Source organism: Rattus rattus, chromosome X (genome assembly GCF_011064425.1).
Source record: "Rattus rattus isolate New Zealand chromosome X, Rrattus_CSIRO_v1, whole genome shotgun sequence".
NCBI classification, from domain to species: Eukaryota; Metazoa; Chordata; class Mammalia; order Rodentia; family Muridae; genus Rattus; species Rattus rattus.
In genome coordinates, this window is record NC_046172.1 from 109,673,379 (window position 1) to 109,695,667 (window position 22,289).

Sequence of the window (22,289 nt, forward strand, 5' to 3'; positions counted from 1 at the left end):
GATGGGGGATATGCAGCCAAAGCATAGCTGAGAATAAATAGTCAAATGCTTACAACTACAAGAGTAAACTCCCCAGAGGCCAACCTCTAGAACTGTGAAAAATTAATTCCTGCTATTTATAAGCCTCCAAGTATATGGTATTTGTTACAGTAGCCCAAACTAACAGCACTAAAAATTTTACAAAATAAAATTGAATTCACAGTTTTTAAGTTTCCAGATTTTATTTACTTTCATTTTATATATAAGGGTGCTTTGCCTACTAGTATGCCTGTGGATATATGCATGCAGGGCCCATGCAGGTCAGAGGAGAGCATAAGATCTACTAGGAACTGGAGTTACAGACAGCTGTGCGTCGCCATGTTGGTGCTAGGAATCAAACTCTGATCCTCTAAAGAACAGACAGTGCTCTCACCTACTGAGTCATCACTCTAGGCCCATGGAATTCATTAGAAACCCTTGGTCCTGCCAAGGTTGGACCCCCAGTGTAGGTGAATATTAGGGGATGGGGGTAGGATGGGGGGTGGATAGGGAGGGGAACACCTTTATAGAAGAGGGGGAGGAGGAAGGGATAGGGGGAGGAATTCCCAGCCCAAAAAAGTTTACTGAAGAACATCACAAAACTGTTGAAGAATTAACATTAACTTTAACAAAACAATATGTCCAAAAATAAAAGAAGGAATGTTTCCCAAATCACTTTAGCTAATTATCTTGACAGCAGAACCAGACAAAAATAGTCCGAATAAAAACCACAGACCCAGGGCTGGAGAGGTGGCTCAGAGGTTAAGAGCACTGTCTGCTCTTCCAGAGAACCTGAGTTCAATTCCTAGCACCCATATGGTGACTCACAACCATCTATAATAGAATCTGATGCCTTCTTCTGGCACGAATGCACACATGTGAATGGTGAGCTCATACATTAAAAATATATAAATAAAAAACTTTAAAAAGGAATATTAAAAAACACACACCCATATTGCTCATGAACTTAGATGTAAAAATCCTTTGGAAAAGATGAACAAATTGAATGTAACTGAATGTAGCAATAATAAAAAAAAGTCAGACACTGTTATGCATACCATATAGATTTTTTTAAAAGATCAGCCTTTATTTCCTAACAATTGTAGATACATCTTTAACCCAATGAAAAAGGAAGCAATAACACCAAGATCTCAACCTACTTAAATTCTGCTCATAAATGAAGATGTTCTCACTCGTGCCTCCTTTGAGATTCCTCCAAATTGCAGAACTATACTTTAGGAGATATAAATAGAACTAAAGCAACAGCTCAAATGGTTAGGACTGAGGAAGGAAAAAAAGAAACAGATGACTAAATATGCATATTTCTGACTCTATTACTTGTATCAGAAAAAGAAAATCTTGAGATTATCTATGCTAATGAAAGAACAAGGTAAAAGAGATGACCCAGGAATCACTCACTTCTGCATGAGGGTCTGCCTTCGGTTGTTTTTTTTTTTTTTTTTCTCCAAGAAAATTATATTCTAAATAAGCCCAACATAGGCTACTGATAATTTTTATTTGGATTCTCTGAGCAATACTGGTAGCCTAGACCTAGGCTGGCCTAAGGAACTGCAGCAGGTGAAAGACAAGCTGAACAGTAAATCATAAACTGATGGCTAACCAAAGAGTGAGGGAAAGGATGGTCCTCCCTTTCTTTTATCCTTCGCTACTATTTAAGCTGCCAGAATGTTTCTTTCATATAAGAAATCTTACAGTATGCTAGCATTTGCCAAATCAGGAAAATTCTCACAAGAATATATCCAGCTAATTGGTGCTGCTTTTACAGCAGCCATCAAAGAGTGTCAGGAAGCCAGGAACAAAAGCTTATGCTGCAATGATATTATCCATTTTTACATGTATTATATACAGCTAGGTTAACACAAAACCCACAGCTCAAGCCTCACAAGCAGATGAAATGTACAAAAGCCAATGAACAAGTTGAAATGCCGAACGTGAAGGGTGTAAAGTATCATGTAGGTGAAAGCTGTGGTTTCCTTAAAAGAAAAACGATAACAAAACATTCTGTTCATGGTATAAAGAAAGAAGCCGGTCTTACCCCGAATACAGAGCCAAGATGCCTTCTTCTCTATAGATTCGGAACAAGGCGTGAAACATCCCTCTATATTTTATTTCTTTGAAACGGACATCGATACTCTGACCTTGGACTTGCAGCCGTGTTTTAGTAAGATCCACAGGGAACGTGCCTATGAAAGAACATACTCCTAAGTATTTTCAAATAACAGTTAGGTTATGATTAAATATAAGGCTCATGAAAATACTGGAAACATAGGACGGTCATCTGCATAACACCTGGATATCTACTCCACCATCACTGCCAGAGGACAAAGGCTATAAGTAAAATGTACTGGCCTTTCTAGGAAGTATAACTTGATACACAATGTGCCTGACACTGTGATATAGAAAACTCTTGAAGACAATGATATGCTGTCAATGCAAAGGGATTTAAACATCTTTCACTCTGTCTCTAACACCAATGTCACTGGCATTTATTACTCTTTTCCTCCCATCCTCTACCACGTCAAGTCTCCCTACCTCCTCGCCTCACATCATCACAAGCATAAGAAAGCATTAGATGTTCTTTTTTTTTTTTTTTTTTATTAACTTGAGTTTTCCTTTTTTCCATTTCGAGTTTTTTCCCCTTTCCCGGTTCCCGGCCAACCTTCCCCTTCCCCCTTCCCTTCCTTTTTGGGTTTTCCCTTCCCACCCCTCCCCCATTGCTGCCCTCTCCCCAACAGTCTAGTTCACTAGGGGTTCAGTCTTAGCAGGACCCAGGGCTTCCCCTTCCACTGGTGCTCTTACTAGGATATTCATTGCAACCCTACGAGGTCAGAGTCCAGGGTCAGTGTATAGTCTTTGGGTAGTGGCTTAGTCCCTGGAAACTCTGGTTGGTTGGCATTGCTGTACATATGGGGTCTCGAGCTCCTTCAAGCTCTTCCAGTTCTTTCTCTGATTGTTCAACAGGGGTCCTGTTCTTACATGCCATTACAATCGTGTGTGTGTGTGTGTGTGTGTGTGTGTGTGTGTGTGTGTGTGTGTGTGTGTGTTTACAAATTCCTAATATTATGAAAGAAAATGGTAAAGTCTCAAGTGGGTCTATTCCCCATGGTGCCTTGGATGATTGAAGACTAATACCAGCAGAGAGTATTTAGGCCATTCTTTTTTAATTGTGCTTTATTGAATTATTTGTGTGCATGTACGCATGTGGGTATCTGTGGAGGTGAGAAGACAATCTACAGAAGTCATTTCTGTCCTTTAGCCACATGGTTCCCATGGATCAAACTCAGGTCTATGAAGCTTGGCAGCATGCATCCACTTTACCTGCTGGGCCATCTTGTCTTCCCTAGCAGGATTCTTCAGTAAAGCTCCCTTTTCTTATATCAGCACATAAAAGTGGTATTTGCATTAACAAAATGGGATTTAAGAAAGATTTAAAGATCTAAAAACTAGTAAGCTCTTTATATATATAGTTCAAACCTTTGTGATCTGGATTGTATAAGACCAGAGTATATAACAAGAAAATCAAGGGCTGGAGAGATGGCTCAGTGGTTAAGAGCACTGACTGCTCTTCTAGAGGTCCTGAGTTCAACTCCCAACAACCACATGGTGGCTCACAACCATCTGTAATGGGGTCTGATGCTCTCTTCTGGTGTGTCTGGAGACAGCTACAGTGTACTTATAGATAAAAAATAAATAAATCTTTACAAAAAATAAAATCAACAGGCTGGGAATTGGTGGTATATGCCTTTAATCCCAGGACTCAGGAGGCAGAGGCAAGTGGATCTCTGTGAGGTCAAGGCCAGCCTGATCTACACAGTGAGTTACAGGACAGCCAGGGCTACACAGAGAGACCCTGTTTTGGAAAACCAAAAGGAAAAAAAAAAAAGTCAACACACACTGCTGGATTGTAGACACTGAGGAATCATTTAGGAAAAAGAATCTGGAAAATGAAGTGACAATCTAATGATCTTGTTTGCTTCTAAAATAGAAGAGAGGTTTGCAAAAAAGCCTTGATAAGAAGAAAATATAACCTTAGCATAAATGAAAGACCATTAGCACAGAATACACAGAAACCACTATCGTATATAGTCCCTTTATGATCATGCATATTTTTTTGACTTGAAAAATTAACAAACCACTAAGTTATCAAAAAAAGTTCAAAATTTGACTTAACTTCATTCCCCACATCATCACTAGAACCTTCCCAGAAATATTACTTGATAGTCATGCAACAATAATTTTTAAAACAAAAATGACAATATTTTTCCCCACTGGTTTTCTCCAAAAACAATCAGTACCATTCATGATGCTCTGTGGCATGAAACTCAGATTTGTCACTCTTCTCAATTCTTACCGAACTCGGCAACAATAGAGGCAAGGCCGCCATACACAAAAGGTTTCCAGTTCAGACCAGACATCTCATGGCTTAAAGCGGAACTTTTCTGATGCTAAAAATAAACATGAATCAGAACAGGGCACAAGAACGAGGAGAGCATTTGTTAATACTTGATTATATGATTTAAATAAATAAAACTGGCAAATCAAACAAATGTAGAGGAAAAAAATAAAAGCCACCACGTGGAATGAGACAACATGGAGAGTCCTGTTTCATGTGCTGGATGATCATGAGTTTGTTCTTTAATGTCATTCTGTAGCGTAGGCGTACAATCACTCAAAAAGGCAACATGTGTCCTTCATTCTCTCTAATTTTACACTCTTTCCCACCCAAAGAAGCTTCAGCCCATCCAGCACACCCATCTCTGACATTCAACTAGACAATCACAAGTCAAGGAAACCAGAACTCAAGTTACATAGGCTGGGCATCTTATAAAAAGCAGTTCATGGTACTCAGTTAGCTTGATTCAGGCACAAAGCACAAACTCCCAACACTACCCCTTAATGTTCTCAGTCTTCTCAGCTCTCCTCTGAAATTTAGCATCTCAGTTCTAAGAACTGAGCTAGCTACCACACTGCTACTCAGTGAGACCCAGGCTGAGCTAAACAGCAAGTCCCCCTTGCTTCTGGTTCTATGGACTATGGTATACCTCCTAAGTTTACCAGAAAAATAAATTTGAAATCAGATGTAGTGGCACAGGCCTGTAATTCCAGCACTTGTGAGGTAGAGTCAGGAGGATCAGGAGTTCAAAGTCATCCTTTGCTACACGCTTCATGTAACAGAATCATCTAAAAGGTAGATTAAAACATGGACTAAGCCTCTCCCCCAGAGTTTCTGATTGGTGGTTTAAGTCTTGCCCTGAGAATCAGAGTTCTCAAAGACGACTGATGCTTCCTCCTTTAAAAACTACTGTTGTAGGCATCGCTTCCTAAATCCAGGTCCACTTGGAAATACTTTTTCTTATCGAATCTCCGATTTTCTTGAGATCTTTCTTTCTTTTTTATAGCTTCACAGTATGAATACTTCCCATTTTCAAAAGGATTTCCAGTCAAAAAGGAACACTGAAATTAGATCATCTAGAGTCGATCACGGCTCCAGATTCAATGCTTCGCTATCACTTACTAGTCGTGGCTCTGGGAAAGTTAGTCAATCTTTCTCTGCCTCCATTTTCTGAAAACAATAATAATAAAAACTTATGTCATAGGGTTGTTGTGTTGTATATAAATATCGTCTAGTACCTAGAAAAAAATCTGCTCAATAAGTTCATTACTATTACTACATGGTTGAATTTACATCTTAATAGATAGCATTTGCTGTCAATGTTCCCCTCACCAATTTGGGTTAGTACCTTAGAGCCACAGTCTGCTCCTAGAGGAAACAGGGTTTTGATTTATTTTATACAAAAGTAATTCTCTGAAACAAAGCAAAAGGAGGCTAGTGAGCATTCAGACACATGTCTTAGTTACATATAACAAAAATGATTGTTGAAACTTCCTTTCAAACAGTACTCGTTGCATATGCGAGAGATAACCCCTATCAGAGGAGAGTTCGTTAAAACTCTAAAGAGCAAATTAAGAATTGAGAAGAAAGGGGTTGTGGATTTAGCTCAGTGGTAGAGCGCTTGCCTAGCAAACTCAAGGCCCTGGGTTCGGTCCCCAGCTCCGAAAAAAAAAAAAGAAAAAAGAAAAAAAAAAGAATTGAGAGGAAAAATAGGACTATGGCATATTTCCTGAGTTTACAAGAAAAAGAAATCTGAAATCAGATGTAATGGCACAAGCCTGTAATTCCAGCACTTGGGAAGTAGAGTCAGGAGGATCAGGAGTTCAAAGTCACCCTTTGTTACATGGGGAAGTTTGAGACCAGCCTGGGCCACAGAAGACTCTGTCTCCAAAAGAATGCACCAAAGGGGAGGGGATGACTCTCTGCTGTCAATTTTTGAGATTCCCCTAAATAGCCTTTGATGCTTCAGATGTCTGCTGGGCTACTCCCCCGAATTTTCCCTTTACGACTTCATGCATCCTTTGTCAGTACAGGAGGAAAAAAAAAAAGATCTCTACCGCTTTGCTACCTACTACTCAACGTTTTATCACTGTTTTTAATGTGTTTGAGTGTTTGCATGTGTGTCTCTGCACTGCATACATGCCTCATAGCCACAGAGGCCAGAAGAGGGTAGTTCATCCCCTGGAACTGGTTACAGATGGTTGTGAGCTGCCATGTGAATGCTGAGACTTGAACCTGGATCCTCTAAAAGAGCTGCTACTACTCTTAACAGCCAAGACATCTCTCTAGCCCCTACCCAATCTTTTAATTAAGGAGAATGTGCCTAGGGTGCAGGAGCAATAACTGCTGAAAGCTGGGGACAGAGTTACACTAGGAAACAGAAAGATCAGCTGCTGGATCCTAGGTCCGGTAGCTCAGGGGTTCTCCAATGGAGCTTTCACGGTTCAGGGAATATAAGAAAAAAGTGTCTAGATATTTTTAGCTAAATATGTTATTTAAATGGCTATTACATCATGATCCCTGGGACACTGACAAATCACCTTATATCAAATGATAATGGCAGTGAGTACTTGATAATATTTAATGCCTCTGATAAAATAAGCATAGTGATCTTTATCTGTATCCCCTCCACGCTTTGATTTAAATTTCATTAGCCCATAAAATTATACAACCCTGTAGACAAGTGACCAAAATCAAGACTGTCCCTTAGAGCACCTCCCCTATATAGTTTTCACTCCAATGTCAGAAATGAAAGTCATGAAATTCTGTATCCCTTTGTATTAGACTTTATACCACCCTTCTTCATGCTAGAACAATTTAGAGGCACACTGAACAAATTAAATTTTCCCCCAATGGAGCCCTTCAAATATTTAAAGTCATTTTTCACGTTTCTACATTTTCTCTTTCTCAAGCTAAATAATCCTGATCATTTTCTTCATCCTATGTGTTTTAATTCAGTTACTATAGCTGAAAACTTCGGTTTCTTTTGAGAGAGGCATATCACACAACTGAAATACTAATCTTCCAGCAAATACCAGAGTCTTTCATATAAGACTGTATCGGTATGCAAGTTATACCCCACCTATTCTAAAGCTATGGAATTCTTTTTGAGAAATTTGTTTCTTTGACATCTTAAACTCTGGCAGAAAACGATGAGTAGGCTGAGGTTTATTCTCTTGGTGCCCTGTCTTGTCCCCTCTTAAATAGGTAAGACTCCCCAAAACGTGACACATTTCACAAAACTTCTTATAAACCTCATAAGAGCTCTCAAAGACTGAGTACAAACCAACCAACCAGTAGGTGACTGTCTTATGTATGCAACTGTATATAAACAATTACAGAGGAAGCCACAAAAGGAATTTGCTGGACCTGGACAATACTATACACCCTGTTCAACACTCTCCTCATTTTCAGATTCTCTACCTACATACCCTTGCCTCTTGGTTTTGTTGCAGAGAATTGCTTTGGAAAGTGTACCAAACTCCTTGAGAAGGTATATTGACTTGCAGAGGCTAATCTCAGTTTGGGGTGAAAGTACAGAAGTCATATTTAAGCAACAATATAAATACAGTCCCCTAAATATATTTATTATATAAAGATGCCACTGAAATTTGGCTTTAGGATTTGTATATCTCTTCATAAGATCTGATTATGGCTATCTTGACAGCCTAACAAGTGATAATAAAAATATCCTAGAATCCATATTATATAGCACCTACACTTACTTCAAAGTCTGGTCAGGAAATTCTGGGTAACCTTCTTGGTTTCTCCTTTAAGAAAGAGTAGGTATTACAGATTCTTATGTTTGGAAGATTGCAATTAGGAGCCTAAAACTATGTGTTGAAGGCATACTTAATACTCAAACTAGCAATTTGTTATAAATCTAATTGTTTTGTTTTTTTTTAAATCATAGCCGGGTGTGGTGATGCCAGCCTTTGACCCAGAGATAAAGGGTGAATTTATATAGTAAGACCCTGTTGCAAAAAATGAAAATCTAACATAAGACAGTATTTGCCATTCTTCCTATCTTTTCTGCACAATCATCTGGTGGATGAAATTAAGTAATTTGTCTGAGACAAATGAAGTGTTAAAATATATAGCAGTCTAGAAGAGCAAGAAAAGCACAGAAAAAAAAACAATTGCATGTGTGTAAATAATTTGTAAAAGCTCTTGGAAATGAGAGAATTTAAGCTGGGTTTCCACAGAGCAGACTGAATCTCGATAGGAGCAGGTAAGGAGACATGCAGGACGGGTAAACAGAATGTATAAAGATAAATGTGCAAACACAATCATGTAGAAGTATGCATCAATATGGTTTGTACTGAGACAGAAACGAAGGACCCATGCAGAATATAAAATAAGCTTGTTGGCTGAACCAAATAAAAGGGGTAGGTTCTACTGAAAGGCTTGGAAACAAGGTGCTGGAGGAAAACTAGTTCTATTAATAGGCAAGTGAATTAAGGTAATAGCCTATTGTAATTAGCTACACTAGGGACTCCAAGCAAGGTGGATTGCAAACAGAAGAGGTAGGGAAATAGCTTAGCAGAGTGGGAAGTAGGTAGAAAAGAATGCTACTTGGCAATGAGGTTAAACTGTTGCAAGGGACACAAAAGGCACTTCATGATATAAATGAAGTGGAAGAAAGAGTCGGTGTCTAATCTAAGCATCTCTAGGGTTGGGTAAGGAAATACTGGTAGGAAACTATAAATGCCCCTGCTACTACCTTGTCTGAGAAGCAAAATTCATGTTGATAATAGCTGTGATCCCAATCAAGTAACTGAACTGCATTTTAATAGATGCCTTCAATGCCTCAACCTCAGGAGTGACAGGGGATAGAAGGAGCATCTTTCAACAGCATCCCTCACACTGATACAATGGAGGTGTTTGCTTACTCCGCTTACAATCACTGCTGCCGTTGCAAACTTCACCCTTAGAAAAATTAGGATTATTCCAGGAAAGATACCCATTCACCCTCTGGGTACAGGATCTTGCCAGTTCCTCGGCTGTCAGAGCGAGTTCGTAGAGAGAAGGGAGGCGCCTGAAGGAGGCGGCCTCCCGGGGGGGTCGAGGAAGCAGAGCTCAATCGAAGAAGTAAAGCCACCGATGCCAGAAGAGTGAAAGACAGGGAAGGGACTCAGCTGAGGGGAGAGAGAGATCAAAGGACCGTTAAGCCCCTCCCAGGCCGGGAACCATGCCAGCCCGGCCCCGCGCGGCCTGGCGCGGCCCAGCCCCGCTCCCCAACCTGGAAGTCCAGGAGCTTCCCCCTCACCTGCTCAAGCTCAGCAGACGACTGGGAAGCGGAGGCTACCACAGTAGGAAACGCCACCGCAGCGCCAACCCGGAAGCATTGAAACCAACGGAAGTAACCAAGGCGTCGCCTCGGCAACAGTGGCGCAGCCATCCTAACTCCGCCCACTCCTAGCGAGAAAAAGCGAGGCGCGAATGAAAGGAAACCTTTGAGTTCAAAAGGCCAGAGTCCAGAAGCCTGTGAAAAAGGTAGGCAGACAGTCACCAGCCTTCAGAGAGGCTTCGGGAGAGGGAGCTAAGGTGTGAGAGTGTAGTAGCCTCTGTTGCTAAGGTGCTCACCAGTGAGGGCAGAGGAGGCGCCTTCTCACCCACCCACCCACCCGGCGTTAAGCAGGGAGAGCGGAGGCTCTGCTTTGCCCTTTAAAAATACTGCCAGAAGGGGCGTCACGTGAAGGGAGGTGGAGCAAAGGAGTTAAGATTAAAAGTGGGAGGAGATCTTTTGCCTGCTTCTGGGACCCTTTATCTAGTGGGTTGCCTCATTCAGCCTTGATATGAGAGTTTATGCCTAGCCTTATTGTATCTTGATATGCCATGTCTGGTTGATATCACTGGGAGGCTGGCTCTTTTCTGAATGGAAACAGAAGAGGAGTAGATGGAGAGAGGGGAAGAGGGATGAGAGGAGGGAGAAAAACTGTGGTTAGGATGTTAATATATGAGAGAAAAATAAGTAAATTCTTTTGAAAGTGGGAGATTTTAAGATGAAAGTGAGGACTAGAAGCTGAGCGGAATTTAGAGACTGAACCTAGGCACAGAAAGGAAAATAAGAATGGGGGAAGCAAATAACCCTCATCTGCTGATTGTCAGACAGCAGTCGCTGAAAAATTACACACATGCGTTGTTCTCAAAGCCCAGAGACAAAGTTCGAAACAAGCTGCATACAGAAAGAGAACCCTGAAAAGTTAAAGCAAAGGAATCTGAAGAGAATAATGGAAAGAATGTAGCAAGTTAATCCACACCTCACAATCACAGTCAACCAGAATAGCTTAAACGCCACCTTCAGACCCCAGTTCCCAGTGACATTAGAGAAGAACCACAAACTTCTTGGTGAATCCATTAGCTAAATTAAGACAACCCCATTTTCTTTTCTTTTTTTTTTCCAGAGTTGGGGACCGAACTCAGGGCCTTGCGCTTGCTAGGCAAGCGCTCTACCACTGAGCTAAATCCTCAACCCCATTTTTTAAACATGTAACAGTTCCCACAATCACACAAGAGTTAATAATAGTGTTTGTTGTTTACATAAGTATAAATCAGTGACTTCAAGGTCCATGGTCCTAAGAGATTATTTGTTGAATGAATGAGTTTTTAAATTCATCTTTTCCAAAAGAATCTTCCTCATCTCATTCACATCTTTTTTTTTCATTTAAATAAATTCTTATGGCAACACACATGATAATAGATAGTATCATGGCTTAACCATGTTAACAGTTGTATGATGGCAAGAGCTTTTTTGCTTGCTACTTCCTTATAAAGTTGATACACTTATTTTCCCATCCTAACAATTAAGAAAAATAAGGTCATAAAAGTTAAGCAGAGTTATGTCATAACTGGCAGAATTCTGATTTCGACTTGAGACTGACTTCAGTGCCCAAGCTCTCTGTTAATGTCAGAAAATCCATTATTTCAACATGTGACGTCTTTAAGACTAGAGAGACATCTCAGCAGTTAAGAGAACTAGCTGCTCTTCTAGAGAATTCCCACCACTCAATTCCCAAGGCTCAAATAAACTTCCAATAATGCCAATTCCAAGGGATCCAATGGCCTCCACTGACACCAGGCACTCATGTGTGCAGAAACACATATAGACAAAATACTTGTACACATAAAATAACCTTTTTAGTTTAAAAAGTGAATTCTCTTTCATCTTAGACATCAGCAAAGCAACACCCTTTCAGACAAATGAAGGATGGAAAACTATATCTTAGAGTCCTTATACCTTGTAAGATTTGGACTCTCTTTGGTAACATGAAGTATTTGTGCAGCTGTCACCTAGCTTTGTGTTTCCCATCCAACGCTCTGAAACTTGTAGGATTATGGTTTGTACCCTAAGCAAATTGCTATCTTAGCTTTTGTAAAAGACTACATTTTCCTACCTAGTCCTTCCTACCAGCACTTAATCTGGTTATCCACTAGGTAAATTTTTAAAAGGCCCTTTGTTTTCAAATGAATCATTTTTAAAATTATACATGTAAGTAAAAAATAGCAATTGTAGAAATATTATAAACATACAGCACACTAATACATTTGCAGTTTGGTTCTATCCTTTCGGTTTTAGCAGCTTTAATGCTATAATACACAAAAATGTAAGCTGGCCATTTTCCTTATAAATTGCCTTGTGGTATCTAGTCTCTCCCCACAAGTCCAGTTTTGACCATGCATATTGTGTTTTGAGTTTTGTTTAACTTATGATCTACCTAAAATATAAGCTATTCAAGAGTACAGAATTGTGGAATCTAATTCTAATGTAACTTAGAAATTCTTTTATTTGCAACTCTTTTTTTCCTTTTATTTATTTATTTTTATTGGATATTTTTATTTATTTACATTTCAAATGTTGTCCTCTTTCCCGGTTTCCCATCCATAAACCCCCTATCCCATCCTCCTCCCCCTTCTGCTATGAGGGTGTTCCCCCACCCGTTCTTTACAGACATTTCTTAGACTCTGCTAACGCATCTCCTGCTGTTCCTGAGACTCACTGTCTCCCTCTCCATGTACCCTTACTATCAGCTTTGAGTTCTTTCCTGATTACCAAAAGAAAGAGAAAAAAATTCTTCATGAATGTGTCACCTTCGAGCACTCCCCTTAGATTCATAGGTGCTTCTAAATCTTTCTTTCTTTTCATATTTTCCTATGCTTAGAAGATCACACCTAAGACCTCATGTATGCTAGGCAAGTACTCAAACACTGAGCTCTACCAAAATCCCTTACATATCCAAACCATTTCCATTTCAGCTCCGAGTCAATAAAACTATTAATGAAACAATTAAGTCTACTTTGTGCTGAATCACTGTGTATTTTATACTTGTGTTACCACTCAGATTCCTTCCTTCATCTTAAGCATTATCTATCACATACTTTCTAGCATCTAGTTCCCTGACACTCAAGTGAAACCAACTGTCATTATCAGGATCACTTAGTCCTTGTAAGAAATGCTGACATTCAGATTCTAGCCAAGTCCTATTTATATCAGAATCAGCATTTTTCACTAACCTTTGTGATTAGTTTACATATGAAACCTTAAAAATATGTTTTACTTCTTCTTGCACACATCAATTCACGCCAGTGGTGGCCCATTCCTTTAATCCTGAACTCAGGAGTCAGAGACAGGCAGATCTCTGTGATTTTAAGACCACCCTGGTCTACAGAGTGAGTTCCAGGACAGTCAGGGCTACACAGAGAAATCCTACCTCAAAAAAAAACCAAAAACAAAAAAACATACTTTGAGAATTTCACATATATATATATACATATGTATACATACATATATATATATATATGTATGTATGTATTTTGATCATATCCATTCCACTCCTCTACAACCTCTTCCAGACTCACCATACTGTGTCCCCCTTTTCATATCCCCCTTGTCTTAGAGTTTTACTGCTATAAACAGATACAATGACCAAGGCAACTCTTATAACGACAACATTTAATTGGGGCTGGCTTACAGGTTCAGAGGTTCGGTCCATTATCATCAAGGCAGGAGCATGGCAGCGTCCAGGAAGGCATGGTGCAGGAGGAACCGAGTTCTACATCTTCATCTAAAAACTGCTAGAAGACTGACTCCTCAGGCTACTAAAAAGAGGATCTCAAAGCCCACCCTAACAATGACACACTTTCTCCCACAAGGTCACACCTACTCCAACAGGCCTCTTAATAGTGCCACTCTCTGGGCCAAGCATATTCAAACTATCACACTCCATTTTTAACTGAGTCCTATATGGGCTGCCTGTGTGTTCAGGAGTGCAGGGCTATCTCCTAGAGGTCAAGCAATCACGGAGAATATGGACATTTCTGAAGAAGACTGACTCTCCCTCCCCCAGCAGCCACCAACTACCAATAGCTCTTCAGGTATGTGGTACAATCAAATCCATATGGTGGATTTGATCAGCATCGGGGTCTTACCATCAAATATTCGTGAGTAACTCTTCTGGTTCCATTTTTGTTACTATGAAAATACCTTAATAAAAAGAAACTAGTGGAGAGAAAGATTCTTTTACTTCAAGTTTCAGGCCACTATTGAGGAAGAGTCACAATGGTAAGAATTTGGGCATTTCCCATCCACAGTCAAGAACAGAGAGAATGTATACATACATACTTGCTTCTTAGCGCTCAAGTCAATTTCTCTACTCATACACAATCTAGGACTCCCTGCCATTGGTGCCACCCAAAGTGGGCTAAGTGGAAGCCAGCCACATGAACTAAGGTACTCAAAACAATTCCATATAGATAAGACCACAGGCTAGCAGCATGTAGACAATTTCTCATTGAGGTGCTATTTGCATGCGGTTCTAAGTTGTATCAGGTTGAAAATTAAAACTAAACAACTCCATCCTTTGTCAACTTTACACACAAACACATCGGTTTCTTTGTCTTTTCTTTTTTTCAGTACGAAGAATATATTTTACTTCGAGAAGAGTGAAAGGAACAAATGCAATTTATGTAGCTCATTAAAAGGTACAAATGCTTTCTGTTACATGTAAACAACGACAGTAGAATGGTGTGGCCTACTTAGTTGCTGTAAAATCAGCAGACTTTGAAGTGTAGCACTTGAACAAAGTGTTACTGCAAGAAGTTACCACCCAAAGGTTATGTCCTTAATATATGTGTAGATATGCCAGCATTTAGGTGAGACTTTCAAAAACTAAACACCGTGTAGGTCTAGGCAAAACTAAAGAATGGGGGTTGGGGATTTAGGTCAGTGGTAGAGCGCTTGCCTAGCAAGCACAAGACCCCGGGTTCAGTCCCCAGCTCTGAAAAAAGAAAAAGAAAGAAAAAAACTAAAGAATGGAGAATGTGAGGGAGCTGGAGAGATGGCTCAGTGGTTAAGAGCGCTGACTGCTCTTTCAGAGGTCCTGAGTTCAATTCCCAGCAACCACATGGTGGCTCACAACCATCTGTAATGGGATCTGATGCCCTCTTCTGGTGTGTCTGAAGACAGCTACAGTGTACTTATATATAATAAATAAATAAATCTTTAAAAAAAAAGAATGGAGAATGTGAGGCAATATAGTGCAAGGTACACAGTATATGTATCCATATATTATGTATAAATGGCTATGAAACGCTCCCATAATTAAACCTCAATGTTGTTTTTATTATTTATTTTCACCTCTTATTGAAAATAGATTGTTTTTCTCACATAATATATCCTGAGTATAATTTCCCCTCCCTCTACTCTTCCCAGTTCCTCCCCATATTCCTTCTTATTCAGATCCACCCTCTTTCTGTCTCTCACTGAAAATCGAACAAGCTTCTAAGAGATACTAATGAAGTATAATAAAACAAAAACTAACGCATCGAAATAGGACATACTAAGCAAACAAACAAAAGGAAAAGATCCCAAAAGAAGGCAAAAGAAACAGAGATCCACTTGTTATTACACTCAGGAATCTCATAAAACCACTAAACTGGAGGCCATAATATACACCCAAAGGACATGTAGGATGAATATATAGATATAGATATATAATATTTTTAAAGTGCTGACATAACATTATGATGCCACTGAATTCATTTTCTGTTGGCCATCTACTAGTGGGCAGGTAGCCCGCCCTTAAGAGTTGTTTTCCCAGTGAGACTCCCTTAGAGAAAACTAGATTTTCACTTGCAAGTAATTATCAATTAGAGATATCTTCTGGGCTAGGGGCTGGAGCATGTGTACACGTCTTTCAGCACTAGGATCCATCTGGTGCAGACCCATGGAGACCCTGTGCTTGCTGTCTTAGTCTCTGTGAGGTCATATTGCATCAAACATGTTGATTTAGAGGGCCTTCTTTTCTTGGTGTCCTCCATCCCCTCTGGCTGTTACACTCTTTCTGTCTCCTCTTCCACAGGGTTCTCTGTGTCAGGTATGGGTTCCATCTCATGGAATGGGCCTTAAGTTTAATTGGGTATTAATTAGCTCGTTCCTTCCACAAGCATTGGGCCACCATTGCGCTAGCATATCTTGATGGCAGGACATCATTGTACACCAAAGGATTTGTGGCTGGATTGGCGTTTATGTTTCTCTTTCGGTACATACACAGTGTCTTCCTATACCAAGGGTATTAGCACAAAGGGCTGAAGTGTCTTTGTAGGCACCAACTCAAATTCTCCATGTTCAATGGCTTTTGAAGGCGCTATCTTTGGCAGTGGGTTCTTGCTGTCTGTGGAGAGTAACCTATACTCTTGGCAACAGCTTGGGTTGCTTAGAGGTTTTCTTGGGACACCTTTAGCCAACCTCTAGATATAACCCAATCCCACTACTGGGAGCTTCATTTGTTGACAAGAAATGTCCAGCTGAGGCTTCTCTCCCCATTATTTGGCAATTATTTAGATTGCCTTTCATATATGCTTATATTTCAGGAAGTTCTACTGTATTAGGTTTCCATAGTACCCCTCAAATGAACCTTAATTTTAGCTGTCTTTTGCAATATTCCCTCCCCTGTGCCCCTCCTCTCCCCCTATCAACCTGATTCTTCCATTCTAGGCCCTCCAGCCATTCATAACTATGTCTTCTAGGGCTAGAGTGATGGTTAAGAGCATCTGCTGCTCTTCCAGAGGCCCTTAGTTCAGTCCCAGCAGCCACATGGTGGCTCACAACCATTTAAAATGTAATCTGATGGCCTTTTCTGGCATGCAGGTGTACATGCAGACAGAGCACTGATATACATTTAATTAAGTAAGTAAACCTTGAAAAACATCTGTTTAGTCCATTTCCCTTTCCTAGGAAGTTCTGTCAGCTTCCTGTAATTCCTTACTCTAAGTCTATTTCTGACCTCTATGGTTCTACAGACTGTAGACAAGGGTGCTCTGGCTAAGCTGTTGGAGGCTACTAGGACCAATTATAATGACAGATATGATGAGATCCACCTGCACTGGGGAGGCACCGTCCTGGGTCCTAAGTCTGTGGCTCGCACTGCCGAGCTGGAAAAGGCAAGAACCCACCACGAAACTAGGTTAAATGTACACTGCTAAGTTTTCTGTACATAAGTATAACTACAAAATTAAAAAAAGAAAATCTAGGGAAGAATACATTATAATTTGAGTATTGTATTAATGAACACGACAGAGGTTGGTCTATGGTCCACTACCTAAACAGCTCCCAGGTCCCTGTGGTCTCCATAGCAAGTTGGACAGAGTCAGTCTGGTCATCAGACCCAGAAGACAAGAAGCTTTCTCCTGTGGAGTAGATAGGTGTGGCATGAGGAATGACCCACCTTGACTTAGGCAATATGAGACATTTGACTTCAGGGTAACCTTTTTGTCCATAGTGTAGGCCAAGTCCTTGCAGTGGACAAGGCAATCGAGCAGTGTTTCTCAGTGGTTATCATACCACAATCTAGGCAGAATCTTCTGTTGTCTTCTTTGGAGACCCAGGGGTGGCAATGGAGGTAATCCATCAGGCTTTGGGAGTTTCTGTCTGTCATGTTTTTTAAAAGATTTCTTTTACTTATTTTATTTATATGAGTACACTGTAACTGTCTTCAGACACACCAGAAGAAGGTAGCAGATCCCATTACAGATGGTTGTGAGCCACCATGTGGTTGCTCGGAATTGAACTCAGGATCTTTGTGCCATCTCTCAAGCCCTGTCATAAGGTTAAACTTATTACATTTAGCAAATCTCTGACAAGATTGAGAGCAATATCTATTAAGCACAATCGGAGTCAGACAACCTGTGTTTGTTTAATTACATGTTTGAGAATTTATCTAGCAAATAGAGCACACTATAACTTAATGGCAGTAGCAAAACTAAGGATATATATATATATATATATATATATATATATATATAAATGATCTTTAACCTTTATACTGTTTACACGTCTTGGCCATGCTGCTATGTATCAGCAGAGAAAAACACATGAAGAGACACACTTGCAAAGAGATAAATGGCCGAGTTGTGTCTAGTGTACACTTTGCTTAGAGCTGATGTGGACCAGAATGGAAAGAAACCAGAGAGCTAAGAGCTGTGGCATGAGCTGTGGGCAGGGACAGAAAGCAAGTGCACCTAGACAGGTTCAGGCCCACCGGGCTGGGGGGCTTCATCCTGGGGCTGCATAGAAGGTAGCTGAGGCAGCAGAATCAAGAGGGTAGGCAGCACTGCAAGCAAGCAGGCGGGGCTAGAGGTAGCCAGCAGCAATCCCAGACAGGGAAGGTAAGATAGTGAGCCCAAGAGGGCACAGGGGGAGCCGAAACGTCCCAGCAGGTAGGGTCCTGGGCAGAGCTGAGAGTGGGGGTAGGGAAGGTGGGGGTGGGGGAGGTGGCTGCTTTTCTCTGGCTGCAGAATAAAAGGGCAGGGTGGCGCCAGGCTGGTCCCACAGGGACAAGCTCCCTGCTCAAAACAGGAAGCCCCAGGCCCATCCCATAGGAATCTGCAGGGGAAGGGAGGTACCTGAGTAGCATTCTGTCTCCTAGCAACTCAGCTCAAGCCCTGCGAGAAAGCTCAGGGCCGCTGCCACGAAATGCCAGAGAGGAGTTGAGCAGGCAGGGGGCGAGGAGAATGTGGAGGGCTAGGGCAGGAGGCACCAGAGCGAGAACAAGAGAGAAAACGAGATTGAGAACAAGAGCCAGAGCAGAGAGAGAGAGCGAGAGCGAGAGCGAGAGGAGCGACTGAGAGAGAGAGAGAGAGAGAGAGAGAGAGAGAGAGAGAGAGAGAGAGAGAGGGAGAGGGGGGAGGAAGGAACTCTGTTCATAGCTGTGAGTTTTTTGTTTGTGACTCTGGTGTCTCTTGGAGAGTTTGTGTCGCTGTGTTAGTTTTTTCTCTCTGCATCTAGACAGAAGTGCAGAACAGAGTCCTCTCTGTCAGCAGTCTGTGCGCGCGCGTGTGTGTGTGTGTGTGTGTGTGTGTGTGTGTGTGTGTGTGTGTGTGTGTGTGCGTGCGCGCGCGCCTGTTGGGGGGAGGGCTGCTTTTCCAGCATCTCATTGACAGAATGGGGAGGGGGGAGCGTACTGATCTCTAGTAAGAGAGTTGTTTTTAAAGCGCTAGTTAAGTGGCCATGTAGCTATATTGCTTGCTAGGTACTGTGAATTCGACCCGGAGATGCCCCAGTAAGACGAAGTCCAACCCTTTAGGTATGGACATTATTAAAATGTTCCTACTGGTATCCCGAAAACAAAATTAATAACATACAAACAAAGGAGTTCAGGAACAGCTTGAGAACAGGGGTCACGAAAACCACTTCTGAGAGGAGGAGGTGTCACCCAAAGGTTAGAGGTCCTAGAACGAGTGTTGTGTTTTATAAAAAGATAAAGAGAGAAGGAATATGTTTGGTGGGTGTGCAGTCAGGTGCGGAGAAAGGGTATGACTCCACAGGCCCATGCAGAGGCATTCCTTCCCCCTGAGGGACCAGCCACACAACATGGGAGAGGGGAGTTGTGAGGGTAGTAGAGACAGAGAGACAGAGTAGAGGAGTAGAGGCTGGCCATGAGCACGTGGAGAGAGAGGGGAAGGGGAAATGAGAGAGAAGGGGGAAGGGGCAAGAGGACAAAGCCAGAGCAAGAGCAAGAGAGTGAGGAGGGGGCAAGCAGCCCCTTTTATAGTCAGTCAGGCATACCTGGCCCTTGTTGGGTAACTGTGGGGTGGAACTTAGACAAAATGCTAACGATGAGGGTCAAAAGACCAGTCATAAAGGCTGAATGTCCCCATCCTCCAGGACAGCACAGCGGGTGACTGCAAGCTTAAGGACCCTCCCTTGGGACCAATGGGGGGAGAGCAGGGCTTACCAGTTCTCAGAAGTTTGGGTGGATAGGTCTATTGAGGGATGGCTCTCCATGTGGCAGTGGGGGATGTGAACCTTCAACTTTCTAAATCCAAGTCACTAGGCACCAATGTTGTGTTTTATATAAAGAAGCCAGGGATATGTTGGTGGAGGCATGGTATAGTATGGGAGAAGGCAGTGCCTCTGTGGGTCCATGCTAAGGCATCTCTCCCCACTGAGGTACCAGCCACAGGAGTATATAGTATAGACTTTATTTAAGGCATGGGGAGGGGAGTTGAGGGGGGTAGTAGAGACAGAGGAAGGCAGAGAGAAAGAATGTGTAGAGGAGTAGAGGCTGGCCATGAGCATGTGGAAAGAGAGGGAAGGTGAATCGGGGGAAAGGAAATGAGAGGAAGAATAGCAAGAGGAGAAGAGAGGAGGGGAGGGGAGAGGAGAGGAGAGGAGAGGAGAGGAGAGGAGAGGAGAGGAGAGGAGAGGAGAGGAGCAGAACAGAGCAGAGAAGAGAAGAGAAGAGAAGAGAAGAGAAGAGAAGAGAAGAGAAGGGAAGGGAAGAGGAGAGGAGGGGGCAAGCAGCCCCTTTTATAATGAATCAGGCACACCTGGCTATTGCCAAGTAACTATGGGGCAGAGCTTAAAAGAAATGTCAACAGTCCCTATGTCCAGCATGGGCCCTTAGATAAGTGAAGAGGAAGCTGCCTATCCCCCAGAAAAGAGAGGTAGGCCTTTTATTCTCTAGGGACATGCTACCCCTTCCCCGACATGGCTCAAGGAAGGTGGTTTCATTAGCAGCTCCCAGATGCCTCCCAACCCGGAGAGAAAAGCTCCATGTTTACCCTTTAGTTCCCAGTTTGCTTCTGCCACCTGCTGGAAGGAAATGGGAGGCTGCAGAGCAAACACATGGGCACCTTTAAAAACTTGGGAAGCCTAGTCAGTGATTGTAGAACAAGGCCCTTGGTGAGGGGATGGGAAGAAACTTCCAGAGCTCTGCAAGCCAGGCCAGGGGAACAATGCCTCTTTAATGCCATGAGGCTGTAGACATAGAAGACCTTCCCATCCCTTCCTCCTGGAGTTTCTCAAAAGTGGAGCAGAAGACATAGCTGCAGAAGCATGCTGTCCATGCTAGTGATGGTTGTCATCCTGCTCTCCTGACTTCCGAGAAACTCAGACCCAGGAAGGCTGAACTCTAAGAGGCTCAAAAAGATGATTAGCTTACAGAAAGTCAGAGTGTCCTTGGACAAATTGGGTATATGCCCAGTGTTTTAATTTTCGCAAGGCAAAGTAGGCTTTATATTCCCAAATACATCACTCACTCAATTTCCAACATCTATAATACTTTCCAGTAAGACTTAGGGCTGCAGAATAACAGAACAGGAAGGAAAATAGAAGAAGAGCTTCATTTTGCATATTAAAAGTAGCTACCTTTCTGACCAGTTCTGTATTTGTCCTGAGGTTTAAACAGAGCAGAAGGAACAGATTTCAATGTTGTTCAATTTGAAAATGGGAGTAGGAATCTTTTCAGAGATAGCCAGTTTAGGGGTCTAGACTTAAAGGGCCTATGCAAAGGTCATATTTCTGAGAAAAAGACACATCTAGAGAAGCAATTTGCAAGGGAAAAGGCAAAGTTTGAGGACAACAGGGATGGCATATAGGAATCAGTTGAACTCTGACTTGAAATATAATGGAAATGATTTCTTCTAAGCCAGAATTTATATTCATTCTCTCCTCTCTCTCTCTCTCTCTCTCTCTCTCTCTCTCTCTCTTTTGTGTGTGTGTGTGTGTGTGTGTGTGTGTGTGTGTGTGTGTGTGTGTAGCTAGAGCAAGTAAGCCATGATGAGCAAGCCAGTAGGCAGCACCCCTCCATGGCCTCTGCATCAGGTCCTGCCTCCAAGTTCCTGCCCTATTTGAGTTCTTGTCCTGACTTCCTTTGATGATGAACAGTGATGATGAAACATATGTCAAACAAACCCTTGCCTCTCCAACTTGCTTTGGTCATGATGTTTCATTATAGCAATAGTAACCATAACTTGAACATCTCTGATGTCATGATTAAGCCACCAAATAAAAAACTTTCTGAATATAGCTTTACATTTACTGATTAGGTCATCAGGATTTGAGATGTCTGTTACTTATAATACAGTGTTTCTAACTAGTATAGGTCTCATGGCACTTTGGAGGGGAGGGGGTTAATAAAGTCCCAAATATGAAATGAGTATATGTATTAGGTAAGTTTTAAGGATTTACTCCAGTATTTACTCCACAATCACAATCAGTTGTATTATTCCACAAGTCAGTGATGAGGCTACAGGGAAAGCCCAAGGGAGGGGGGCATGTAATCTGATCTGATAGAGTAGCATTTGTTTTCCAGAGACATGCTTATCAGTTTGTCACTCTTGCTAGACAACTAAGTCAGAAGAAGAAACAGCCATTTGCTCAAATCATCAGTCATGGCATCTCCCATATAATAAATATGCTTTCATATTTATTATAACCCACAATGGTTGGCTGTATACTTCCTTCTCTTTGTTATACAACAAATTCCTTGAAGTTTGGGACGGTCAGGCATCATTTCTGCACCATTCTGTGAACAAATAGGACACTCAAAAACTGAGGGCTAGAAAGTAAGTTATC

General features: G+C 41.7%; 1 protein-coding gene across 8 annotated transcripts in view; it reads right to left on the reverse strand.

Moving 5' to 3' along the window:
• The window catches only part of Slc25a14 (solute carrier family 25 member 14), a 40,341-nt gene extending 30,508 nt beyond the window's left edge, over window positions 1-9,833 (reverse strand). Inside the window, exons 1-6 of one of the 8 annotated variants that reach the window (XM_032889639.1) lie at window positions 9,702-9,790; window positions 9,325-9,570; window positions 8,158-8,202; window positions 5,555-5,602; window positions 4,391-4,484; window positions 2,075-2,222 (exon numbers count right to left, since the gene is read on the reverse strand). In XM_032889639.1, coding sequence (XP_032745530.1) covers window positions 2,075-2,222; window positions 4,391-4,484; window positions 5,555-5,602; window positions 8,158-8,202; window positions 9,325-9,399 — 410 coding nt within the window. In that variant the 5' untranslated portion in view covers window positions 9,400-9,570; window positions 9,702-9,790. Of the gene's footprint in view, window positions 1-2,074; window positions 2,223-4,334; window positions 4,485-5,554; window positions 5,603-5,780; window positions 5,995-8,157; window positions 8,203-9,324; window positions 9,571-9,701 lie in introns of those variants that run through there. The other 7 variants (XM_032889646.1, XM_032889642.1, XM_032889641.1 and 4 more) reach the window with 7 other exon arrangements.
• Between the last annotated feature and the right edge of the window lie 12,456 nt (window positions 9,834-22,289).